The sequence below is a fragment of the Oryzias melastigma genome, linkage group LG24 (genome assembly GCF_002922805.2).
Source record: "Oryzias melastigma strain HK-1 linkage group LG24, ASM292280v2, whole genome shotgun sequence".
NCBI lineage: Eukaryota > Metazoa > Chordata > Actinopteri > Beloniformes > Adrianichthyidae > Oryzias > Oryzias melastigma.
In genome coordinates, this window is record NC_050535.1 from 17846806 (window position 1) to 17870464 (window position 23659).

At 37.3% G+C, this 23659-nt stretch overlaps 1 protein-coding gene across 12 annotated transcripts in view; it reads right to left on the reverse strand.

Moving 5' to 3' along the window:
* myo6a (myosin VIa) overlaps positions 1-23659 on the reverse strand; it is a 136139-nt gene that overhangs the window by 49412 nt on the left and 63068 nt on the right. For all 12 annotated transcript variants that reach the window (XM_024290722.2, XM_024290720.2, XM_024290718.2 and 9 more), the window contains exons 13-20: positions 19389-19546; positions 18157-18248; positions 16476-16548; positions 10021-10148; positions 9167-9262; positions 8428-8607; positions 714-752; positions 344-437 (exon numbers count right to left, since the gene is read on the reverse strand). In XM_024290722.2, the coding sequence (XP_024146490.1) occupies positions 344-437; positions 714-752; positions 8428-8607; positions 9167-9262; positions 10021-10148; positions 16476-16548; positions 18157-18248; positions 19389-19546 (860 nt within the window). The remainder of the gene's footprint in view (positions 1-343; positions 438-713; positions 753-8427; positions 8608-9166; positions 9263-10020; positions 10149-16475; positions 16549-18156; positions 18249-19388; positions 19547-23659) is intronic.

The window sequence follows — 23659 nt, forward strand, 5'->3', positions numbered from 1 at the left end:
TAGCTCTGTTTGTTCTTATGGTCAGTTAACTGTATTAATAACACTTGACCATTGAAGTAGTTAAAAACAACATTTTTCTATTTTTTTTTTTTTTTACCAAAATTGGCCCTCAGTCTAATGTTGAGTTCTTAATTTGGCCCTTTGCTCTAAAAACTTTGAGAACTTCTTTAGCTCCGAGGTGAATTTCTAACAAACTACTGTCGCTCTGCAGAAACTATGTCATAGAAAACAACAGAGATTTTTTAAATTAGCCAGAGACTGCACCATCATAATTAAAAGACCACTGGGAATGTTCTGACTACAGATGAATTGACAGTTAAACACAAGCGTTGACAGAACTGACCAGAGCACTGCAGCTGCGAGAGAATCTGAGCTCCTTCAAACTGGTGGCTGACCATCTTCAGGTTCGGTTTGATGCAGCGAACAAAACTGGAGCCCTGGAGGAACGAGAGGAGAGGAGAGAAAGCTCGAACATGACAGAGAAACAAAGAGAAACATGAGTCATTACGCTGACAGCAGGAACCACAACCTGCATGAGCAATTCATGATATCGTTCACATCGAACAAGGGACGCAATGAATCTTGCATCCCAGGACGAAATGGAAAACGGTGTGTTTGTCTCATGAGACATGCAGAGCCAGATGACGGCCTGCTGCACGGTGAGAGGCTGAACACGTGAAACTGTCAGAGAGAAACAAGGAACAAACACTGACCGTGCTGCGGAGCTTTTCCAGGAGGATATTCAGCTGGGTCTGCAGAAGGAAAAGAAAAAAAACAGAGACCCTGACATTAGCATTTTTATCAAATACGCTCAGGGAGCACAATCACAGTTTGGCATTCAAATGAAAATATCAAGATTCTGCATGAAGGCAAGTCCCTGCTGTGCAATGGAACAAAAAAAGTGAGATGTGAGGAACAAAAAGATAACACTAAGGAGGATTTTTCATTTAAATTACATCCAGTACTGTGCAACAGTCCTCGGTGCCTCTACTTCTTCATTTATTTGGCTTCCTAGGGACCTGATAATAATAATCTTTCAGGCTCTCTTTGGACACTGGGAGCTTTTTTTTCTAAATACATCCATTCTTTGAAGCTGAAAGCTTTACTTTGAAATGTGTGTGCTTATTAGGCGTCTTACTGACCTGTTTATTGTTTGTGCAGAAACACATCTAACATGAGCAGTTGTTGGGTGAGCAATTTTTTTGAGATTTTGCCTTTTTGTTCAATGAATATTATAGCAAAACTGAATTTGCTTGGCAGTTCTTTGAAAATGAATATAGATTATTATATACATTATTTATTGTATTCATTAATAAGAATTTTTTAAGGAGTTTGGGGAGAAAACTATTAATGTTAAATTATGAGGAGAAATTGCGATCACTAGTAGAGCATGAAACCATCAAAAACATTCAAACTCCAACCGTATTTCTGTCAAGTGTGATGTTAGACCCGAGTTCATCAGAATCAAGCACCTGAACAATCGAGTCTCAATGTCTTCTGGAGCAGCCAGAACTTTTTTCTCACCCTGCGGTTCTGGATGAGTTCTGACTCATTGTTTGAGACGGGGAGGAATAATCCGACACTAAAGTTTAGAGGTAAGAATGCTGCAGAGTTAGAGGAAAACCTGGAGTCCTCTCACTCTGCAGGCAGCTAGGAGTCAAAACAGAAAATCTAACAATTATTGCTGAAAACTCTTTCTTTCCTGGTTTTATTTTTTACAAAAAGTTTAGTTTTTTACTAATTAATTCGTAGACGTCTATGCCTCTTTTTCCTTGGCTCCAAATACTTTCAAGTATGCCTTATAGATAAGAGTTACATTTGTCAGACCTAACAATGTAAACTATTGTTTGCCGTCTCCTGACTTCAGGGACAACCCTAACTTCTCTATGATAAGCTGGGATGACCTGGTTACTACGGCGACACAAGAGCACTTTGTGTTTTAAAACCAGTAGACAAGCATGGGTCAAAGAAGAACTGCGTTCTCTTGTCTTACTGATGCTGCCACATTAACAAACACAGACAAAAAAGGTTTGTCTTTGGCGTCTTTTCCATTATTTGAAATCGCATCATTTGCTGATCTTTATTACAAAAAAACAGTTTAAGAACATATCGCTGACATAGTTTATGCCCCATTAAAGAATCCCTCAACTCCACCTTAAAGCCCAACTCTTGAAGGTATGTGTCCTTTGCAATTGTAAAAAAGTACTAATATTGTATTGTGGTCCATATTCGCCAATATAGTCAGCATCGGTGCATACTGGTTTTTTGAAGAGCATTCTGGGAAATTTCTAGCTGCTATGTAGTGCACTTACAGTGAGTAGTGAGGAAATGTGGTAAATTCCCTACATTTCTTTGCGGGGCTGAAAAAAGACTAACATTAATCTGCTCAAATTATAATCCATCCAACCCATGTGTAAAAAAATATATTGTTACATTTATTTTTACAGCAAAGTGTAACTTTCCAAATGAGGGGATTAAACCAACGGCTGCTGGTCTTAACATGTGCTATCAGGGTCAATGTTTTTTTGTTTGTTTTGGGCTTATAAGAACCAACAGTCATTAGATGAGCTCAATGAATGTCACAGTTCTTGGTTAGGTATGAAGTCACCCTTCAAAATGGGCAGAGAACTAGCTTGATGGGTCTGAGAGTCCACTTCTGAATGAAAATATTAACTAAAACACTGCATTGCCTGAAATAAATACTACCATACTAGTTAAAATCAAACCTAAGAACCAAATAAGGTTGGAATCTATTGTGTTGGTTATGTCAATTTTGTTGTAAGGTGTTTTATATTAAGACTGACGAGCTCCAAGCACTTAGTAGCTGATGTGAATTCAATTATATTTTTAACCTGCAAAAATACAATAAAAAGTCAGTGTTGCTACTTCGGATCAGGCGACCAACCTAATGTCTCAGACCTTCAGAAAAAACAGATTTTTTTTTAGCCAAGATACCAACCAGCATTTTGGGATTTGTGGTCACCATCACAGTGAAAAAATAAATCTAATAAAATAAAAAAATATAATATCTATTCTAAAAGTATGGTTTCTGCTATACTTGAATTTCCCTTCTCTTCCTGGACACAGAAAAAAATAATTTTAATGGCATATTTCAGCTTCTGATGAAGCCAAAAGCTAATTAAAGCTCCATGAAAGTGAGAGACGCACCAGCGTTCCCTTCTGTCTATCTCGAGAGTACACAGTCATCGCTGAAATTTAAGAGAAAGCTCTTGATGACAAACAGCAGATTAACAAAATTCATTAAAGCAAATCAAATTTCACGCAGAGATGGTGTTAATAGCATTTAATAAAATCCAAAAACAGCCTCTAATCTCCAAGCGCCAAACTTGTACTTAATCAATTTTTTTTTTATTTTTTTGGAGGGGGGGGGTTACTGTTTGTAGATGGGGAAATGAGATCTCTTTGTTTAATCTTGGAGTAGCAAAAACAAAAAGGGAATCAGAAGACGAGGCTGTTATTTGACACTCCAACTGCTTAATAATGCTAATAATTTAAGTGTTGTAACCACAGGGGTCGTTTCACAGAGGACTGTGGCCAAAACGTAATTAACTTTCAGACTATATTTGCATATTCTCTTTTGCTTTCCCCACATGTCCAGCCTCTGCTCAGCGACTTCCATTAACTCTGAGATGATGTCGTTTCTTCTGGGGAAAAAACTTCAGCTACCAGAAATAACTACATGAAGAAAAAGGAAATTAGGGGCTTTTATGGTCTTTCTGCAAAGTGCTAGTTTGAACCTGTGGGTAAAGCTGTTTGCAAATCTTTTCTTTGACTTAGTGATACTTTAGTAACAGCCATAGCCACCGATGTGACTATTGGCCGAAATTGAAAGCCATACACTTCTAATATTTATACAAATATGCATGTTTGTAAATGCACCATTTTCCTTGTTTATGGGAAAGTATTTGTAGATTAACCTGGAAATACTTAAACCAGGAGAGCATCTTTATGATTTAAAATAGTATAAATACTTAGAGAGTTCCTGTTGTGGAGGCTTATTAACATTTTTCTAATTTACTGTCAATCGGTTTGACGTATTGGGAGTCTTTGCATGAGTCTTCAGGAAGGAACATTCCAGTGATTGCTTCTGAATTTGCAAAAAACTTTGGAGTCGACTCAATGGAAAAATAAGGAGCTCTCCACAACTGACGGCCTCCATGTATTTTTCAAGTTCTCTTCTGAGTTCTTTCAGCTCGTCTTTCTGGGCTTTATTCCGTAATCATCGCAGGAGAAGATGGCTCAAACCGAGGAGGAGGAGCGACGCAGTGAGGATGAAAACACTACAGATCTCACAGGTAATAAGAACTCAATCAAGACTCATCCCTGCCTGAGGCGGACTCCATGCGGGAATTCCGCTAGGAGATGGAGGTGAGCTGCAGCTCAGGGAAATAAAGTCTAAACAACACACTGAATGAACTAATTTCTCATCATCATTCAGTGAATACCGGCTATGCAGATGCTTTAGGATTCTCCTACACTTTTCTTGTCTTGCAGGCTCTACCTTTACTCCATCTTAATCAGACGGATGCAGACAGCAACATTAGGAATGACTTTACAATCAGCGCCGAGGCGGAACACTGCTGTGCGAATAAACACCTGAGGAAATGTCCTGCAGAAAGTGGTGCTTCTGCACAGGAAAATGTGTAGCTCTTTAGAATGCCTCCACCTTTTATGGTAATACAGACATATTTGTTCAGAAGAAAAGGACTTAAAGGAAACACATTATGCTCAGATGTTAGACAACAAATAACTGCAGCATCAGACTTAATGACCGGTTTTGTTGGCTCCTTGGAACACTTAATTCTGGTGGCTCAGACTGCAAAAACGTTGCTGTAAAATTAAAACCATAACTTTGCTCCAGATAAAAACAGATTTCCCTAGATTAGCAAAATTTAGTGACTAGAGTTTAGAAAAATAAAATGTTTTGGTTGAATTTGATAAACAGAAACTCATTTGTCTCTTGATTTTGTGAAGCAGTTCTCTCATTAAGCTTAAATGTTAAAAGATTCTGACTTCATTTATGACGATAAAGTGCACATGTGGAAAAATGATCATTTTACTGTGACTTTAGAGACAAAACATGTCACTGTATAATTGTTTATTTGTATTGAATCCTTTATGTTAGTAGGAAAACAGACAGTTTGATGTAAGTGGCAAAAAGAAAACATATATGGCCTTAAAATATCTTTAATTCATTGTGTTGTGAAAAAAAAGTTAGAAAAAAATTCACAATTGTCACTTTAAAACTGTGAAACAAATCGTGGCTTGACTGAATCACTACGTCCCTTTTAGTAGCAAAACTTTAAGAGAATTGAGCCAAAATACATTTACAAATGTAGAGACATCAAGATGGAAAGCAAATTAAAGAAATATCATATATTATGTCAGCGACATAAATGTCACAGATATATATTTTTACAGATGCTTCGTTTTTTACATTTACATAATGGAAACTTAAATGTTAAAATTGTAGGTTATAATTTTATGTATCGTTTAGAATTTACCATACATTTTAATAGTATTTTAAGCATTTTTGTATGATGATAGTGAGCATTTTGCAGAGGGTATTTTTAAGGGGACCCAGAAAAACTAGCAGCCCCCCTATGTCAAGGGTCTGTAACCGCGGCTCCAGAGACACATGTGGTTCTTTTACCCCTCCACTGGATAAAGAAAAATAAAATAAAAATAAATTTTAAAAGGAAGGGTTGCTAACTTTTGTGTATTCTTCATATACGTTTTCTAGCCAATCATGTTTCATGTTTATGCTCCAGTTAACAGCAGCATTAAGTAGGAAAAGGATTACAGCTCACCAAAGTAAACCTAAAGTACAACAAGAAATTTTTTTTTTTTTGCCTTGTGTTATTTAGAAATACATTTACTTCACTTGAATGTTCCTGTTTGGGACAGGAAGTCTTTTATTTTGAAAGAAAGTCATATAAGCTTCTGACAAAAGTAAAAAACGACTTTAGACTTTGAGAAAATTCCAGTTTATCTTATTATTTATGTATTTATTCACACCCAAAAACATATATAATTCATATTTTAAAAAAACAACAACAATGTAATGATGCATGTAAATGTTTTACAGCTCCCATTAGGTTTTGATCAGTACCAAACAGACCCACATGGCTCTTTTACTGGCAAAGGTTGCAGACCTCTGGTCCATCACAACAGCATAAACAAAAGCTGCACGAATGCAAATGTTGTAGTTCTATACTATATTTATACACATTATCTAGAGGAGCCATTAGCAAGAATGCAAAGACACTAAAGAGCTCAGTGAGTGACAATGGAGGAGAAAACATTCCTTATATATTTTACTCATAATAAGTAATCATTTGTTTTGTAGAAGGAAGTTATTTTCAATAGAAATATGCATTTTGTTGTAATAAACATATAATGGTGAAAGCATTAAAATGCCAAACACAGTCTCCTGTTTGGAGCCTAAATTGCATTTTCACAATTTCCCCTGAAACTCTTGGACATAAAGTCAGAAGAGATTTTTTCATTTAAATGCATCGTTTTCTTCCATCTTTTTTTCTTCCAACTCATTCAGACCTTTCTTTAAATAAAAGCCCAGAACTGTCGTTCGCTGACACCTCTCTCAAAATAAGCGATGAATAAATGCAAGTTTTGTCTAGACGAATGCGGCAGAGCCCCGTGCTTTAATGAGGCGCGGTGGCGTGTTTGGGAGTTCCGCGAGGTGACGTGCAGCTGAGGAATGTGCGCAGACAAATAATAAGCAATTAGGTGTCCAAATGAGCTCAAGTTTCCTGGGAACTGTTGAATATTTAACACGGCAATCAGCTTCTTAGAAGAGAAATTAAACCTCTGCGTTGACCGACCTGACAGATGCTACACAAAGAAAGTGTGTGGAAGTCGCTGAACATACAAAACAGGAATCCAGCTGTCAAGGTCACCTCCTGTTGCCGAAGCACAAATCGTCTGTGTCACCTCTTCTAACGGCAGATTTAGGAAATTTCCAGTTACTGAAACCCCAATTTAGGAGACTAGATTACTGGAAATGCAATATTTAACAGGATAAATCAAATATCTGGATTAAGGCTTCATTATATTATTATGTGATAAAGCAAAACAATAAGAGCTTAAAATGAAGATGCACAAAAGGTTTAAGGGGGAGAAAAGAAGGAACCGAAGAAATCCCTTCAAGTGAGTGGACAGAAGTGAGATGTGTGACTCAGTGAGGAACAGAAGGTCATTGGAGTGTTTTCTTTCCCACCCCCCCATGATGCACTGCAGCGACAGGAGCTCAGACGCCCTCCTCCAGCTGACGCACCATTCCGGCTTCCCAAAATCCTTCCCTGTTTTTAGCATTTCCTCGTGCGACAAGCCGCATACGAATTCCCATCATGCACAAAACGCTCACAGGTGCTCACATAAATGAGTAAATACATTTGTGTCAAATCCATTCAGTTTTTTCATTCACTGACGGTGACCAACATTTATTATGAGTTATTGTAGGACTTAGACTTTTACAACACATTTATAAAAAATAATTTCATACATATGATATTTGAACTAATAATAAATGAAAAGCTTAATTGATTTTGTCTTGAAAAGTTGTTCCATTTCTGTTTGAAAAGGTTTTTAATTCACTGCAAATTATTTGATCCTTAAAAGATTTAAAATGTGTTATTTTACATTTTAAGATATTTGACCAGATTTTCAAAATAAAAATGAACTAAAAATAGGTACATGTAAACTAAAAAAAAAAACTATACTTTTGCTACACTTAGCACAAAAAATACATAATATTGGTCCATACTGCGTTTTGTTTGAAGCCCTTCGTCTAACAGTTGCTTTTTTCCATTTTGTAAAGTTTGTGTGGAACTCCTGTTTTCTAAAGTTTGATGTCTTATAAGATTTCTTGTTCAGTAATTTTAACTTCCTGCATGAACAGATAATTCAACTACTTCCTGGTGATTTTCTCCTTAGGATTAGTGTTCCTTTCTGTCTACTTATTTTTTCAATGTAGAAGCTTCGAAGTAAAGGTGATTTCCACACAGAATATCATGGGTCTCAAACTGGCGGCCCGCGGGCCATTTGCCAAGTTGATATTTGGCGGCCCCCGCCTTAATATGAAAATGTAATGTCCACTAAGCAATATCTTCTGCATGTCCATGATTCTTTGCTGATGACTTAGCAACAGTTGCTAGCGTCGTTAGCTCCTGTCGTTTCACAGGACATGCAGAAGATATTGCTTAGTAGCACATGTTCAATAAACGTGTTCAGTAGACATAGAGAATGGACCAAAGACATAGACAGTGGATGCATAAACATATTTTTGACACAAATGGAACCCCATACGACCCAGACTCGAGGTCAATTGAGTCTGAGAACCCTTGAGAACCCGGCAACACTGAACAAGTCTGTTCTCCAGCTTACCTTAAACTTGTTCCCGACACTGATGAAGCCAAGTTTTCCCGCCTTCTGCTTCACGTTTTTGACGTCTTTGCTGTTGTTGGAGTTCTCGAACAACTCTCGAATGAAGCGGTCTTTGGACTCGCTGATCAGACACTCCAGAGACATGTGCAGAGCGTCGTTGTTCTTCTCCACAAACTTGGTCTGAGCAAAGGAGATGTCAAAACGTGTCATTTGTTAAAAAATGTGAAAAAGCGAAAAATATTTCTAAAAGTAAAAGGAAAAAAAAGGCACGTTTGAGGATTTTAACCCTTTAACACCTGAGGCTGTAAATTTTCAACCATTAACGTTTTTCCTTCAGAATCTACTGGAATTACGTTGATCATACTAACAATAAAAAAGTTACAGTAAATCAAATTATACATATCCAAGTTTTGAGAAAACCTTTTTAGGAGTTATAGGAATAAAATAGCTTTAGAAAACATCAGGTGGAGAAAGTGTTGCTCCTTGAAAAAGAAATAAATTCAAATAAACGCTTAAAGACTTTCACAATAAAATAAAGATCCAGAGCCCCAAACTCCTGCTTTATTGAAAACTCAGAGCAGAAGAGGTCCGTTTGCCTGTCTAATCTAACAAGAGCTGGTATTTCATTTCACGCTTACAGGTGTTTCCTCCAAACTCCAGCGATCCAAGAAAAAAAGCAAGGCGTCATTTTGCTTCACATCCATTTCAAAACCAGAATGAAATCAAAGTGTTCTGTCACCGTTTCATAGCACACGGCTCCTGCAAAGTGTCTGACGATGAATCCCTCGTCATCCCTCACGTTCCTGTGGACGGTAAGCTTAGACTTCCTGGGTATCTGAGGGACACAGAAACACACAGAAGGACTCATTCCCTGTGTTGTCCCTCAGCAGCAGCGCAGCTGGAAATGAATATTAAGGCATTTCAATTTCAGCTGTCAATTATGTGTCATCAGTTTCTGGGATGAATTTTAATCTCTAGCCAAAGTGGAAGTAATTAAAAAAAAAAATCATGAGAAATTTATCAGCTTTATATGATTTACGCCTCAATTTGAATAGAAAAAATAATAGAGATTATGATGATAAACAAAGATTAAGATGTTTAAACTGGAATAAAATAGATAAAGATACCACCTAAAACAGATCAATGGAGCAGTCTGAGTACCACTAAGTACTGTAGTACATATTTGAAGTACCTCCTCCCGTATTATTTCCATTTCCCTTTATGTCTTATGAGCCAAATCCACTTAAGGCACTTCAAATGCATTAAGCAGCATGAAAGCTGTCATATATGTCATATATATTTTTCACCTAAAAATATTCAGAGGAGGTAGAGTCTCATTTTCTGTGCCGCCTGCAGGCTGCCGGGCTAATCATCAGTCATGTCTCTATGTGGCTTGAAAGCAAAAACTCAAGATAAATGACTGATAAATCTTTTGGTGATTGCAGGAGTTGTTGGAATGATCAAACCAATAAAAACTTGAGATTTTATGGGAGCATTAAGTCTACTTACTTTACCCTGACACTACAGGAAACAAAAAAGAACTATGTACAGATTCAAATCCTATTCAGGTTATCTCTAGACGGCGTCACTTACAGTCAAGCGGAAATGATCCTTGTGCTTGTTGTGAACAGTTTCAGTAAAGTGCTGGTCGCTGGGTTGAGGTAGGCGATTTTCTTCGTCCAGGATATCCAGAATGCCGACCACCTTCGCCTCCACGAGGTCTACAAAAACAGCCCAATGAGAAATGGAATCCAGAGTAGAAGATGTAGAGCACCTCAAAGCCTCAAAGTTATTGAGGAGGCTCATCATCGCAAAGGATTGGTTTTACCAATCAAAGCCCATGTTATTATTAGAGGAAAATGCATTAAACTTAATGATAGTACATAAAAGAAAAGTATTTCTGGTGAGAAAAATTAACAAAATTACAGAAAATATTCAAATAATATATGCAAGAAATATTTTACATAATTTCTTATGTTGTTTCACTAAAGTTCTCACAAAATTGTAGACTTAGGATCGAAAAAGTCAACAAAAAGTATTTTTTTAAAGTCTCCCAATTACAATTTTTAATTAAAAAAAAACGTTCCCCGTAGTGTTTTAATTATGATTAAAAAGTTTTTAACTGAAGTCCCAAAACCTAAAAGTCTTAAAAAGTCATTTTTCATGTTGATCTGAAGCCTCTGTTTCCAAAATCTCCTCTGAGGGGGCGTGGCTTTTAGAGCTGAGCAACTCCGCCCCTGAAAATCCAAATCACACCTTAGTTTGTGGGCCGAACAGGATAAACATTTATTGTAATATATAAGAAGACACAAAAGTACTATGACAAAATACTGAAGAAAAAAGAAATACTTTAGAATTAAATTATTTTTCCTGGATCTTTTTCATTTTTGCAACCAAAAAACTGTTAAAATTCAGACTCTAGAGAAATATGGAGTGTTTTTACTCTTCAGAAAAATAATACCAGCACAAACTCCATCAATATTCTGAAAGCTAAAGGTCTTAGTCATTTTTTTCTGTTGTAGCTTCAGAAGAACTTGATTTATTAAAAACTGAAGTGATGAGGATGGGAACAAACGGGAAGCTAAACTAATAACTGCAGAAAAACAAGAACCCTCAGTGATTAGGGAAGAGTCTACACAGTAGGAGCACTATACCTTTATAATAGAATTACCCAAAGACATCATGTTAATGGAGGAGGACTTCCACTAACACACATGAACAACTACCAGCACCTGCCACAATCCAGCATACCACACACCCATAGCATCTTAACACTCAGCTAAAGCGCTTTGTTTGGATGCAATTTAGGATTTTTTTTTTTTACACTCATCGACAAATGAATTGAACTGAAGTCCATCTGATTCTGTCCGGATGAGGGTTAAAACATAGCAAGTGTCGCATGTTTTCTTCAGGGATGGCTCAGGGGCGTGGATTTAACGTTCTCTATCCTCATAAGAAAAAGAAACTGAATCCGGCCCCCAGTTGTAAACTCTGTGCTGCTTTATGATGACTTTGGTATTTGCCTCTAATAAAACAAATACAGCCGTTGTGAGGTTTTTTTTTCTGTTTCTCTCTGTGGCTGCTGCATAATTCCCTGTATTCAGAGACTCAAACCAGACATAAAAAAGGCGTCTCTAATCCATCATGCACTGCCTCCTTATGAGCCGAAGCTCGATCCATCTCTTCCTCTTACTGATTGGGTCCAACTCTGCCATAAAGCTGACAGCAAAAGTTGGAAAAACGAAGTAATTCTCCAGTTGAGCTGTGAGCCGCACTGCTACAAACAACATTTTTTCACCCTGTGCTACGAAGACTTCAACTACTTTCTAAGAACTTGTATTATTAAAGATCCACTTTGATGAAAAGAGTGTTCTTGTGGCTCTTTTTTAGGATGAAGAACATAGTTTAAAACGGCATTTCTGAGTGTGTTGAAAAACGAAAAAAACATTGTAAAATAGCTAATTGGAGCATTTATCTTGTCTAATTATTTATAAAATACAAAATGTCCAAGAAAAAAAAAAAAACAGACTGAAACAATTTAGACACAGCGTCCTATTTGTGTTTAGTTTCATTTGTACGGACATTCAGCAAATTATTTCCAATTTGTTGAAAACAAAGAAAAAAGATTTTAGTTAAGAGCGATGGTCTAAAGCTTTAAAAAGTCATACAGAAAAAGTTTCAAATTGCCCCATTTTTAAGACCAAGATTTAAGACTTTTTTAAAATGCATTTTAAGGCCTTATTTTCACATTTTAAAATTCAACGTTTTTAAGACTTTTTAAGACCCTGCAGGAACCCTGAGTTTTACTATTTACTCTAAGAGTTAGTCAGTATAATTTAAGGGGTCTTTATAATTTTGAACTGCTTAAGGTTCGAACTAATGTTAAGATGAGATGCGTTTCAGTTCTTGGAGTAAAATTATGGAATGAATTGAATGATGAATTAAATTTAAGCAGCTCGCTTTTGTAATTTAAAAAAAGTTTAAAATATATAAAGAATTACAATACACATACGAAAAAGGATTTGATTTGATTTTACTTGTATCTGTAAATTGTTTTTCTTTTTGTAATTGTATCTATTTCTTTGTCACGCTGATCAGCACAGACATTGTCGAGTTATTGAGGAAATGCATCGAATAACCTTAATAAGATTCTGCCCATTCCTTTTATTAATTGGTTGTTTGTTTATGTCGTATTTTGTGTTAGCTTTACAAATGGAAAACTAAATATTAACGAGGAAGACTGCAGGTTTAGCTCGGCAATGCACGGACCGCCACTGGGTTCAGATGATTATTTTGTAAGGTTTTCAAAGAAATCCTGCAGATTTCACCAGAATATTCTTATCCTTTACTCTGAACACTATTTAATACTATGATTAATTCTTTTTTTTATTTGTAGAATTTACTCTCCGCGCCACATATACAGTAATTCAAGTGTTGAACAATGAAACAAACAAAAGTTACTCCACAGGCTGTTACTTTTCTAGTCGATGTTTTCTCCGGTTACGGCTCCTGAAATATACCAACTTGGAGGCGCACTCAAATGCTCCCACTGCTCCATTGAAACTAGGCCAAATGAAGCCTGAACACAGTAGATCCAGGTTCCTGCTTCAATACGATTCCCAGCAGAAAACCCAGCGTCTTTCATTTCCCCATCAGTCTTTTCATCTATTCACCTGTCAGAGTTGCAGTAAAACTCGCTTCCTTGCTCCAACTGTTAATGGAGCTCTTCTTCATTCAGATGACTGTGATTCCTCACAAATTATTCAACTGAATTGACTAAAAAAACAAACAAGTAACTTCACTTAATCTAACCCCCACAAGCAGAGAAACTCTGAGTCAACGCCACTGTAGGGAAGCGTCTAATATTGATGCCATTTCACAGAGCGGGACATCAGCAAAAAGCATAATTAACCTTATTCACCTCTAATCGCCTCACATCCATCTCTCTGTGTGCTTATGGCGTAATGAAGACACATTTCAGAGAGGACACAAGTTAAAACGCTCCAGGGCTTCATCACTCTGCCTTTTCACTCTGTGTGTCCATGAAAACGCGCACAGGCCCAGAGGTCAATCTGCAGAGAGGCGGCGCTCATGAAAGACTGAAAGCATGTTCGCCGTCAGCGCATTCAAGTCAATAGCTAACTGCATGCTGTAGCTCATCCCTTGTAAACGTGCTGAAAAGTGCTGGCAGTGTTTGTGATCAGAATGAAAACGATGTGCCTCAAACCGGCTGTACAAACACAGAAATGAGCCCAGCAAGACCGCAGGCACGGTAGAGAAACTTGAAAAATGGGTAGAAATTTGGTGCTACACACTTTATATGCTTCATGAATACAAAACTAAAAATGATTACACTATTTAAGTCTACTGGAATCTAAGTAGGGTGTAAGATGCAAACAGTTCATACATTACTAAGACAGTCAAGGAAGTAGCAACCTTTCAACCAATCACACCAAGGACAAGATAACTGATGAAAAGGAACAACATAATTATAATAAAAGTATAATTAACACAAGACCAACTCCAATGAAATTGAGTTTTGGGTGTTTATAACATGTTCTTGTAGAATTTTTCTTATGACAGACATATATAAAGAAAATGAAGCTCAAAATTGCATATCTGTGCATTTGTTTATTCAAATAGATGTGAATCAGGAGCACATGAAAAAATGCAGTCTGAAAAAGATTGTATTTGTGATGTAGAAAATATGCTTCACTTTTAGACAAATGGATCCATGTACGTCTTTGCTTTCCTCGTCTGAGCTGGAATCTGGATCAAAACTGTGTGGTTGGATTGCTCTAATATCGCTCACCATTTTTGCTGCACCGCTAATGTTAGGCTAGGGTTGTGTGGGGTTGAAAGCTAGAGGGAGAGAGTAAAAAACCAGGGGTCTAAAAATTGGCAGCCCCCCGTATTTCCTTTGTGATACTTCAGCTTGCTTTATGCTTGAAACTTTGCATTTGCTATTGTCGCTGGATCTGATCATCAGAAGTCCTTAGCAAAAGTTGCTAGCGTCGTTAGCCCCTGTCGTTTCACAGTGTTGTCAGAAAAGTCCTTAGCAACAATTGCTAACAGTTGCTAGTGTTGTCAGAAAAGTCTTTAGCAACAGTTGCTAGCCTCGTTAGCCCCTGTCGTTTCACAGTGTTATCAGAAAAGTCTTTAGCAACAGTTGCTAGCCTCGTTAGCCCCTGTCGTTTCACAGTGTCGTCAGAAAGTCCTTAGCAACAGTTGCTAGCATCGTTAGAAACTTTCATTTCAGTGTCGTCAAAAAAGTCCTTAGCAACAGTTGCTAACAGTTGCTAGTGTTGTCAAAAAAGTCCTTAGCAACAGTTGTTAGCGTCGTTAGTCCCTGTCATTTCACAGTGTTGTCAGAAAAGTCCTTAGCAACAGTTGCTAGCATCGTTAGCCCCTGTCGTTTCACAGTGTTGTCAGAAAAGTCCTTAACAACAGTTGCTAACGTTGTTAGAAACTTTCATTTCATAGTGTCTTCAGAAAAGTCCTTAGCAACAATTGCTAACAGTTGCTAGTGTTGTCAAAAAAGTCCTTAGCAACAGTTGTTAGCGTCGTTAGCCCCTGTCATTTCACAATGATGTCAGAAAAGTCCATAGCAACAGTTGCTAGCGTCGTTAGCCCCTGTCGTTTCACAGTGTTGTCAGAAAAGTCCTTGGCAACAGTTGCTAGCGTTGTTAGCCCCTGTCGTTTCACAGTGTCGTCAGAAAAGCTGTTAGGAACAGTTGCTAGCGCCGTTAGCTCCTGTTGTTTCAGTGTCGCCAAAAAAGTCTTTAGCAACAGTTGCTAGCGTCGTTAGCTCCTGTCGTTTCATAGATAGTAGTACATAGACATGAACAAATGTTCAAAACATCTTTTTTGGCACAAATGGAACCCCATACAGCCCAGCCTCAGCCAGACTCTGCCTTCAGTGGCCCCAAAGTCAATTGAGTTTGAGATCCCTGGTGTAAACAGAGAGCTCTCAACAACAAGAAGGGAAAGAGGGGGTTCTCTGCCCACAATTCATAAGCAAATTTCCAATGAACTGCAGAAACGATTCCCTTTAACCAAGGTTCTACTTAAGATCTTTATGTCCCAAAGAAATGCAAGTTCAATGACACTGAATTAAAAGTCCAGGTATTGTCCAACAGAGAAAACCATTTTGTGTGATACTGATGTGTGCAGTGAGAGCTCTGTTTGGGGACTAAAGCTTTGGCAAACCTCTGTGCTTTTAGCATAACTGTTTTGTTAGTCTGTATGATGGATATCATTACATTAGACTTCTCACAAGATAATAACACTTATAAGGTTCTTAATACCTCTGAAATATAATGACAATTCCTTGAATAATTTGGATATTTTAACCACGTTTTAAGGGAGATTATTTAAAGTACCCCCACAACAAAAAGAAACAGTCATGACATTAAAATTTGTGGCTTTTTCTTGTAAAGAATGCTTTCACATCACGCGTGAGGAACAGAAATAGACCTCTCTTTGCTTTTCCAACAGCGTATGAATAAAAGCACAGTACTGAAGCCAAAAAGCATGGAAGGTGGAAACAAAGCATCAGCCTCTTAAAGGTTAAGTCATGCACCGCATGTAAAGCCAAGGAGAAAAATGTCAACTTTAGTCCTGAATCAAAAATCTATCTTTGTGTCGGATGTTCATTATGTCGCGCTGCGGCTGTTCCACTTCCGCTGAATTAGGTTCGTGGTTCCAGCAGCAATGGTCTCATAAATACCGCGGGGAAAAGGCTTTTGAGGTTTTTTATGAGTGGGAGAATTGAGTCAAGACTTTTGGGCCCATTTTGAAGAGTTTTTGTTTCCATGCTGTTACTGAAAAAGTTTAAATGTTTCCAAGCTGTGTTGAATGTTTTCAAACCAACAATGTCTGTAAATTTGAGTCAATAAACCAAGCACTTCTTTTGAGAGAAGCTTTAGCTTACAACGCAATAAACACTTTTGCAGGGAGACACCATGAACACAAGTGCAGAAAAATGAACAAACTTCCGCTGCTCTGAATGAACAATCACAGGTGCTGAATGATGAGTGGGCTCATACCTATGCAGTCCTGATTGTCGACATAGTGAACCTCGTTGACTCCGAGCCCCTCCCTCTGGTACAACTCTTGTTCCTGCAAGGCATTCCAGACATTTCTAATGAGAAACCATTAAGATATTCACGGCATGCACAGAAAGGGTCTAATGAGAACAAGGATGATTCCGGTGTCCCCTGGAGGGCATTCTGGCTCTCTAACGAGCGCCACTTGGCCAGGTTTTCGGCTCTTACAACTCCATTTTGGTTGAAAAAAACAAAACAAAAGAGCATCTCAAAGGTTACAGCTTTCGCTGCTAACAGATGTTCTGCAAACAATTTTTTCAAATGGGAAAATGTCAATGGGACAATTTCAGTCCAAGACTTCTCCTAAAGAAGGATTAAATACAACTCAAACACAATAGAAAGCACTTCACAGCGGCCTTTTTTTAAAGTCTATAAACAGTTCTGAATGCAGTCGGGATCTAAAACTCATTTTTAAACATGTTTTGAAAAACAAAAAAAAGTATTGAACCAAAAGTGCTGAACAGTCTAGTTACTCTAGTATTTTTCTGAATAAATAGGTTCACTTGGAAAGGTAAAAGGCAGGGCACTACCATTTAAAATATATATATATATATATATATATATATAAAAAAAACTAGAAAAGTTGCATTATCTGAAATAATAATAGCATGACTGCTTTTGGCTGAAAGAAGTCGTTGAAGATAATTGACTGAAAATGGTGACGCAATTTACTTTAATTTCTAAAGGGATTAGTTGAAAATGCAAAAGCTTTTGGCAAAATGTTTAATTTGCTAATAGACTGGAAATTTCATTAAAGAACTATGAAAGAGCGCTGAAGTTGGCCTCAATTTCTGAAAAATTTGTAGTAAAATTGCTTAAGAATCCCTAATACATGCTAAATTTGCAAACATATTTAGTGTGTTGCTTAAATATGAGCTAAACTTCAAATTAGCCCAGAAAACCTTAGTAGATGCCAAATTAACCAGAATAAAGCTAGCTCGTTGCTTAAATACTACTTAAACTCCAAAATAGCTTAAAATTCCTCAGTAAACTAAATTAGTCAAAAACGTTAGCCTGTTGCTAATGCAGAAGCTAAACTCTAAATTAGTCTATAAAAATCTCAATAGATAACAAAATAGCCAAAAACTTTAGCATGTAGCTGAAATATTAGGCAAAGTCCAAATTAGCATTAGAAAAAAAACTTCAGTAAAAAACAAATTTAACCAAAAATGCTGGTATCTTGCTAAAATTTTATGTAAAATTAGTATAAAAGATTATAATAAGGCATATTTTGCTAAATATTTCAAAAACTATGAAGTTTATGAATAACAAAAGTACAAGCAGTAATTTCCTGAACATGCTGAACGTTTTGATACCAAGATTGCTGAAATCACTGAAAGTGTAATGAGTTTTTATGTGCCAAAAAACGTACAGAAAGGAGCAGGAGAATCACTATTTTGTGAAAGCTTACTAAGCATTCACACAATTACAAAACAGAGGAAAAATAAATAAATAAAGCTTCCTTTTGAGCCTTGCAGTAAAGTGTTGAGTTAGCCAGATACTAAAAACATGAGAGAAAAAACTCATAAAAATATGCTTATTTATTTATTTGACTTTAGCTTGTTTGAAAAGATGCTCCTTGTTGAAAAACCTAATCCAGAAGAGTGACATCGGCTCTCACCTCCTTCAGAATGCGCTCATTGAAAAACTGCTGCAGCTTCTCATTACAGTAATTGATGCAGAACTGCTCGAAACTGTTGTGTTCAAAGTATTCTGAAAAACACAAGATGCAGAAGGAGAAAGTCAAAGGTTATCAATAAGAAAATGCATGTTCAACACACTGAACTCCATCACCTTTGTGTGCAATCAATATTAAAGCTAACAGTCTGAAACTGGTTGTACAAGACAGTTATTGCATGTATGTTATCTGTGAGTCATCCAAATCAGGTTCGCTATAGAGGTGAAATAGAAGGTTTTACAAATTAACTTGTGATAGAAATTTAAGCATCAAACTAATACAAATGACAAAAAACATAATTTTCTTAGTCAGTTTTTCAAATTTTTTTACTAAAAGCTCTGATCTTTCATTCTCAAAAATGTGGAGGCACCGATGATTAATGTCGACTGTTGAGTCAGCAGCTCCTAACCAAAACTACCTAAAGAAAACAAACAAAGCCCAGAAATCAAGACTACCCAAACTAAAATAACAAAACCCAGCAGTGTAAGACTGCTGATGACAAAGAGGGGAAAAAAATCACAAAAAATAAATAAATAAAAGAAAAAGAAAATGGCAATTGCTTAAAACAATTATTGTTTATTCAGCATTTATTTAATTTATATTAGTTACATTTATAAATTGATGCCTGAGATGATAAACTTGTAGGTTTTTACATTCCTGTTGACCTGAAGACGTCTTGTTTGCTCAACGCTACCTCCAGAATGAACAGATTTTATATGGAAAGCAAAACTTTGATCTTTTATGAGTTAAAAGCATATATTATCTTATGCTGCACGACAATGGATAATAGCTTCCCAGAGCTGTACAGAGATGGTCCTGTTTGGCACAGGGCGTCTTTTATTTTGAAAATAAGTTATTTAAGCTCCTGTCAAAAAAAAAACAAACAAAAAAAAACATTTTGAAAGATGCTATGTTCTTTTTATATTTTTGCTTTAGCTTGTGCCTAAAAATATAAAAAAGAAGGTCATGAATGCAAACCCAAATTTCTTAAAGTAAGACTATATGGCTCCTTCTAGATTCAAATGTCTCTTTTCCTGTTAAAGGTTGCAGACCTGTGATTTCTACAATGCATTACCAAACCGCTCCTTTTTGTTAACAGCTTGTTTAGAATTAAAGTTAAAAAAAGTCTAATGTAACAACGGTTACTGTAGAATAAAGTGTGGCTCCATACTGACCAAAGCCAGCGATGTCCAACACGCCAATGAAGTTGGTGGAGGAGGCAAAGGGGAAGCACTGGTTAACTCTGGTCACCACGTGGTCAAAGAGGTGGCTGTAAACGGCTTTGGCCAAGGCGTCTCGAGCGTTGTTCGCCTGCTCGACTTTGAGAGGAACTCTGGGAAGAAACATGGACAAACGGATGACAATAAGTTGTGAGCAATAGTCTGACATGAATCTTCTTTACATTTCTAAAAATGAATAATTGACATAAAAGTTCTAAACATACAAAAAAATATATTTTAAAGAACAGGTTAGCCACAATATGAACTGACATACAACAATGTTAACAAGATAGTTGACTTTAAATATGCAGAATGCAAAAATCAAAGAATATTAACATCAAAATCCACTTAAACACAATAGCTGTAAAAATATAGAAATCAGTTGTTTTCCTCTTCATACAGATAAACAAGAAATTACTTTTCTGATATTTAAATGAGACATTTCCAATTAAATATATTTAAGGTTACTAAAGGTTAAACTGCAAGATTTTCCTTCAAAACTAAAATAATTAAAGAAATAAAGCTTAGATCTGTCTTTTCTGCTGTGCATTTTTTTATTTTGTTTTTATAGCAGAACATAAAAAGATATTTGTGTAGTTTAGGAAGCTCAGGATCTGTAAACAGCCTGACAAGCACAAACAATTTCAACTGTGAGGGGTTTTCCATACATACTCACTCACACTATAATCCACTTCAAAACATAAAACATGACACATGAACAAAGTGGAGAGATAATGCCTCATCTTTTAGTGCACGTACGCATTTGAGGGCCGGTTTCAAACATATTCATTTTTTGCAGGTACATGAGCAGGTTTTGTTCAAATCAGTTGATGTGAGATTAAATCATGTCAGTTAAAAGCATTATCTGACACCCCAGGCTGAGATTTAGGTTATGAACCGCCAAAAACGAAAAGCAATCGGGGTTTGAGAGGGTAGCCACAATACATGACAGAACCCAGAGTACCAATTAGCTCAGTGGAGGTACTGTAATTACTTTAGGTAAATGGCTCAATACCTGTGGACAAAAGTAGATAACGGACAGCAGAGGCTGGGAAACGGTGCTGTTTTCATCTGCTGTGAAGCTGATGTTTATGAGCGGGTGTCACCTCTAAACTCTCACGAAAAAAAACAACAAAAATAACTCGTGAAGAAGTTATTCAGACACCTAAAACTGCCTTCTACCCTTCTTCAGACTGACAAGCTCTCCTCTGCACACCTTTCTAAACCACATATCAGGACTGCCTGCTTCCTGCAGGTGCCTTCGTGGCGTTTTTCATACACATTATGCTGTGATATAACGACCTACTCCGCGAAGGGCAGACCTCCCAACGCTGCAATCTGGGATTCATTTCTACACCTGTTCTCCATTTGCATTCCCATCAGATTGCGGCATATGCTGCAGCTGAGGAAAAGCTGCAGAGGAACTTGGATACGTACAGGTTCTTGTGCATCAGCAACAATGCTGATCGCTTGCAAATTAATTCCAAGGAGATAATGTAGCAGAAAAACATTGGGGTGCTGCAGCAAGTCATAATCATGGTAGGGATTTAAAGGTGAATCCTAAAAAACTACAATAATTGTAAAAATAAGTTATAGGTCTTTAGTTAGTAAACTTAAAATAAGAAAAAAGTATTCATATGGAATTAATTCAAAGATTTGAATATTTAAAGCCTTTAATTTAGGTCATTTTGATGACCTTACCATTTTTCACACTGGACATTAAGCTACATCAATTCTGAGGCTCTCCACCCTTCCTTGAGAGTCTGGGATCCTAATTTCCAAGTGATTGGCTCTCCTAGTATGAAGCTTCCAACATTTCCGCGGTACAGGTAGCAGGAGAATCACTATAGTGTGAACGTTCACTGGGCTGAGTGCAGAGGTTCAGCAGGAGTTTGAAGGGCTGCAGTCAGCTACAGAAAACTTAACAGTCCAGCTATTAGAAGATTTGTGGTATCAGTAAAGGGATGTGGGGTAAAGGGAGCGTGGTCAATATGGAGAGATTTTAAATGGGATTCTCTGCAGACGCCCAGCACATGGCGTTTTACATCAACTAATGCCACATTAGATGATAAAACTGCGACTCATGGACTTGACCCGGCAGACATTGGTTCTTTAGAAGCTCCTGAACTAAAGCAGAAACCCATCAGTAGCTCCTTTGAGGTCAGAAAGCCTCAACAGATCCAATGAGAATCGTTAAACTTAGAATTGCATAAATATCTTTCTTTTCAGACATGGAGGTTAGTTTCCTATTTAAATTATGACATCTATGCAATAATAAATGAGAGGAAATTCTTTTTAGCGTTTTGAATCCATTTTCTAACTGTTATACATCACTACAGTAAATTTAAATAGCTAAATAAAAAGCTTTTCGGGTTTTTGTTTAAAATTCTAAATAAAATTCACTCAGGAATACGACTGTTTTGCTGTGTGTCAGGTGGCATTATGCTTCTGCGATGAAGGGAGCCGTGTGTTCTAAAAAAAGTGCTTCCACTGATGGACAATTTCACAGCAATATTCATACGGCAGACGCCAACATTTACCAGTAAACACAGCGTAGAGACGATCATTATGTCGTAGCAGACTTCCAATCTCCACAGCACAAACAGCTGAATTCATGAGCAGAATCATGCACACACTTGGTTGCACAATTTTTACAATAGTCTTCTATTTGGATCTGAAACTCCCGTATCCACAGGTGTAGGCTGTGGAAAGCTCTCAGATGAATGTTATTTTTCACTTCTATTAGGATTTACACACCTGAAAGATTTGCAGCAGTACGGAAAATTTCAAAGCGTTCAGTATTCCAGCAGATAAACTAAGTTAACAAGCACCGAGCCATTTTTACAATATTGCTCCTACAGCACTTGACCTTCACCCAGGCCTTTTCTGCACCACATGCCATGTTTAATTTATACAGGCAGCACTGGAGCACCACAGTCAGAGGTTTAAAGGGATCCCCAGGCCTTCCTACTGCAAAACTCACCATCTCAAAGCGCAGCGGGCGCACCGTCGGAGCTGAAATCGCGCGAGCGGCCTCATGTGTATTCTCCCATGAGACCCAAGGAGTGAGAAGTCTTTTTCTTCTTCCCACCCCCCTCTCCACCTTTGAAACGACCCGTGCTGCGTTGTGAGTCAATCGTGCTTTCTGAAAGCCCCCGCTGGTCTGCTGCCGCTGCTTCGCTCCGACCTTAAAGTCACCATGTTGAGGGAAAAGACTTTAAACGGAACTCTTCAAATTTTAAAGTCAAGTTCTTGTTATACTTAAAGCCACAGCTGATATTTCTGTCCTCTGGCTTCAATTAAGAAGATTTCCACAGGCTGATAACTGTTGGTATGATTTAACGCGATCACAGTGTTTGATCGTGTCAAAGTCAAGGCCCAGGGGCCGCTTCAGGCCCATCGGGTAATTATATCCGGCCCTCCAGATCATTTTATTTTATTATTAATAGCCAGATGTTATTTTGCACTTATAACTTACTGAATGAAGGGAAAGGGAGAAGGGAAGAATTTGGATTGGACTTAAATATCTTTTGATGAAGGTCATCCATATAAAGTGCCACCGGCTGCCCAAATGAATAAAAAATGAGCCATTCTGCACGCCTGACGGCCGCCGTCCCCATTCATGACCATGCCAAGGAGAGATCACTCCATGCCATGAACTCTTCAAATTTCAGCTGAAGCTTCCCCGTCATGCAGTGACGGTTGTATTTGTGGCCGTAACTTTAGAATAAAAAAATTCTCATCTGGAGCAAAATAAAGAGAACCCATATTCACAGTACTGCACAGTAGCCATGGCTTGCAGAAAACTTCTAAAAACTGAGTTTGAAAAGCTGCATTGGTCAGATTTCCTCTCTTGTAAAGTTTTATAGATTAACACAGAGGATTTAATAAACTACACATTTAGATGTAGAAAAAAAGAACTTTTCAAAAAAAAAAAACAACTTTGTAAATACTTCCTAGACTTGGTGATGGGAAATAAAAAAAAAACATGGTAGGTGAATCTTTTTTTGGACAACATTAGGTTAAACCAACCCATGTTAAAGCAACACCTTTATCCAAATTGAATTACTTAATAGCAGACACATTAAGGAATTTACTCCATCTTTCAGCTTTATAAAACACAGACAAAGAAGTAGATTCAAGGGACACTTAAGAGGACTTCTTCCTTAAGACCTAGGCTTTAGTCACATGCACCCATGAGGGGGGGTTGACTCAGATTGTGGGTT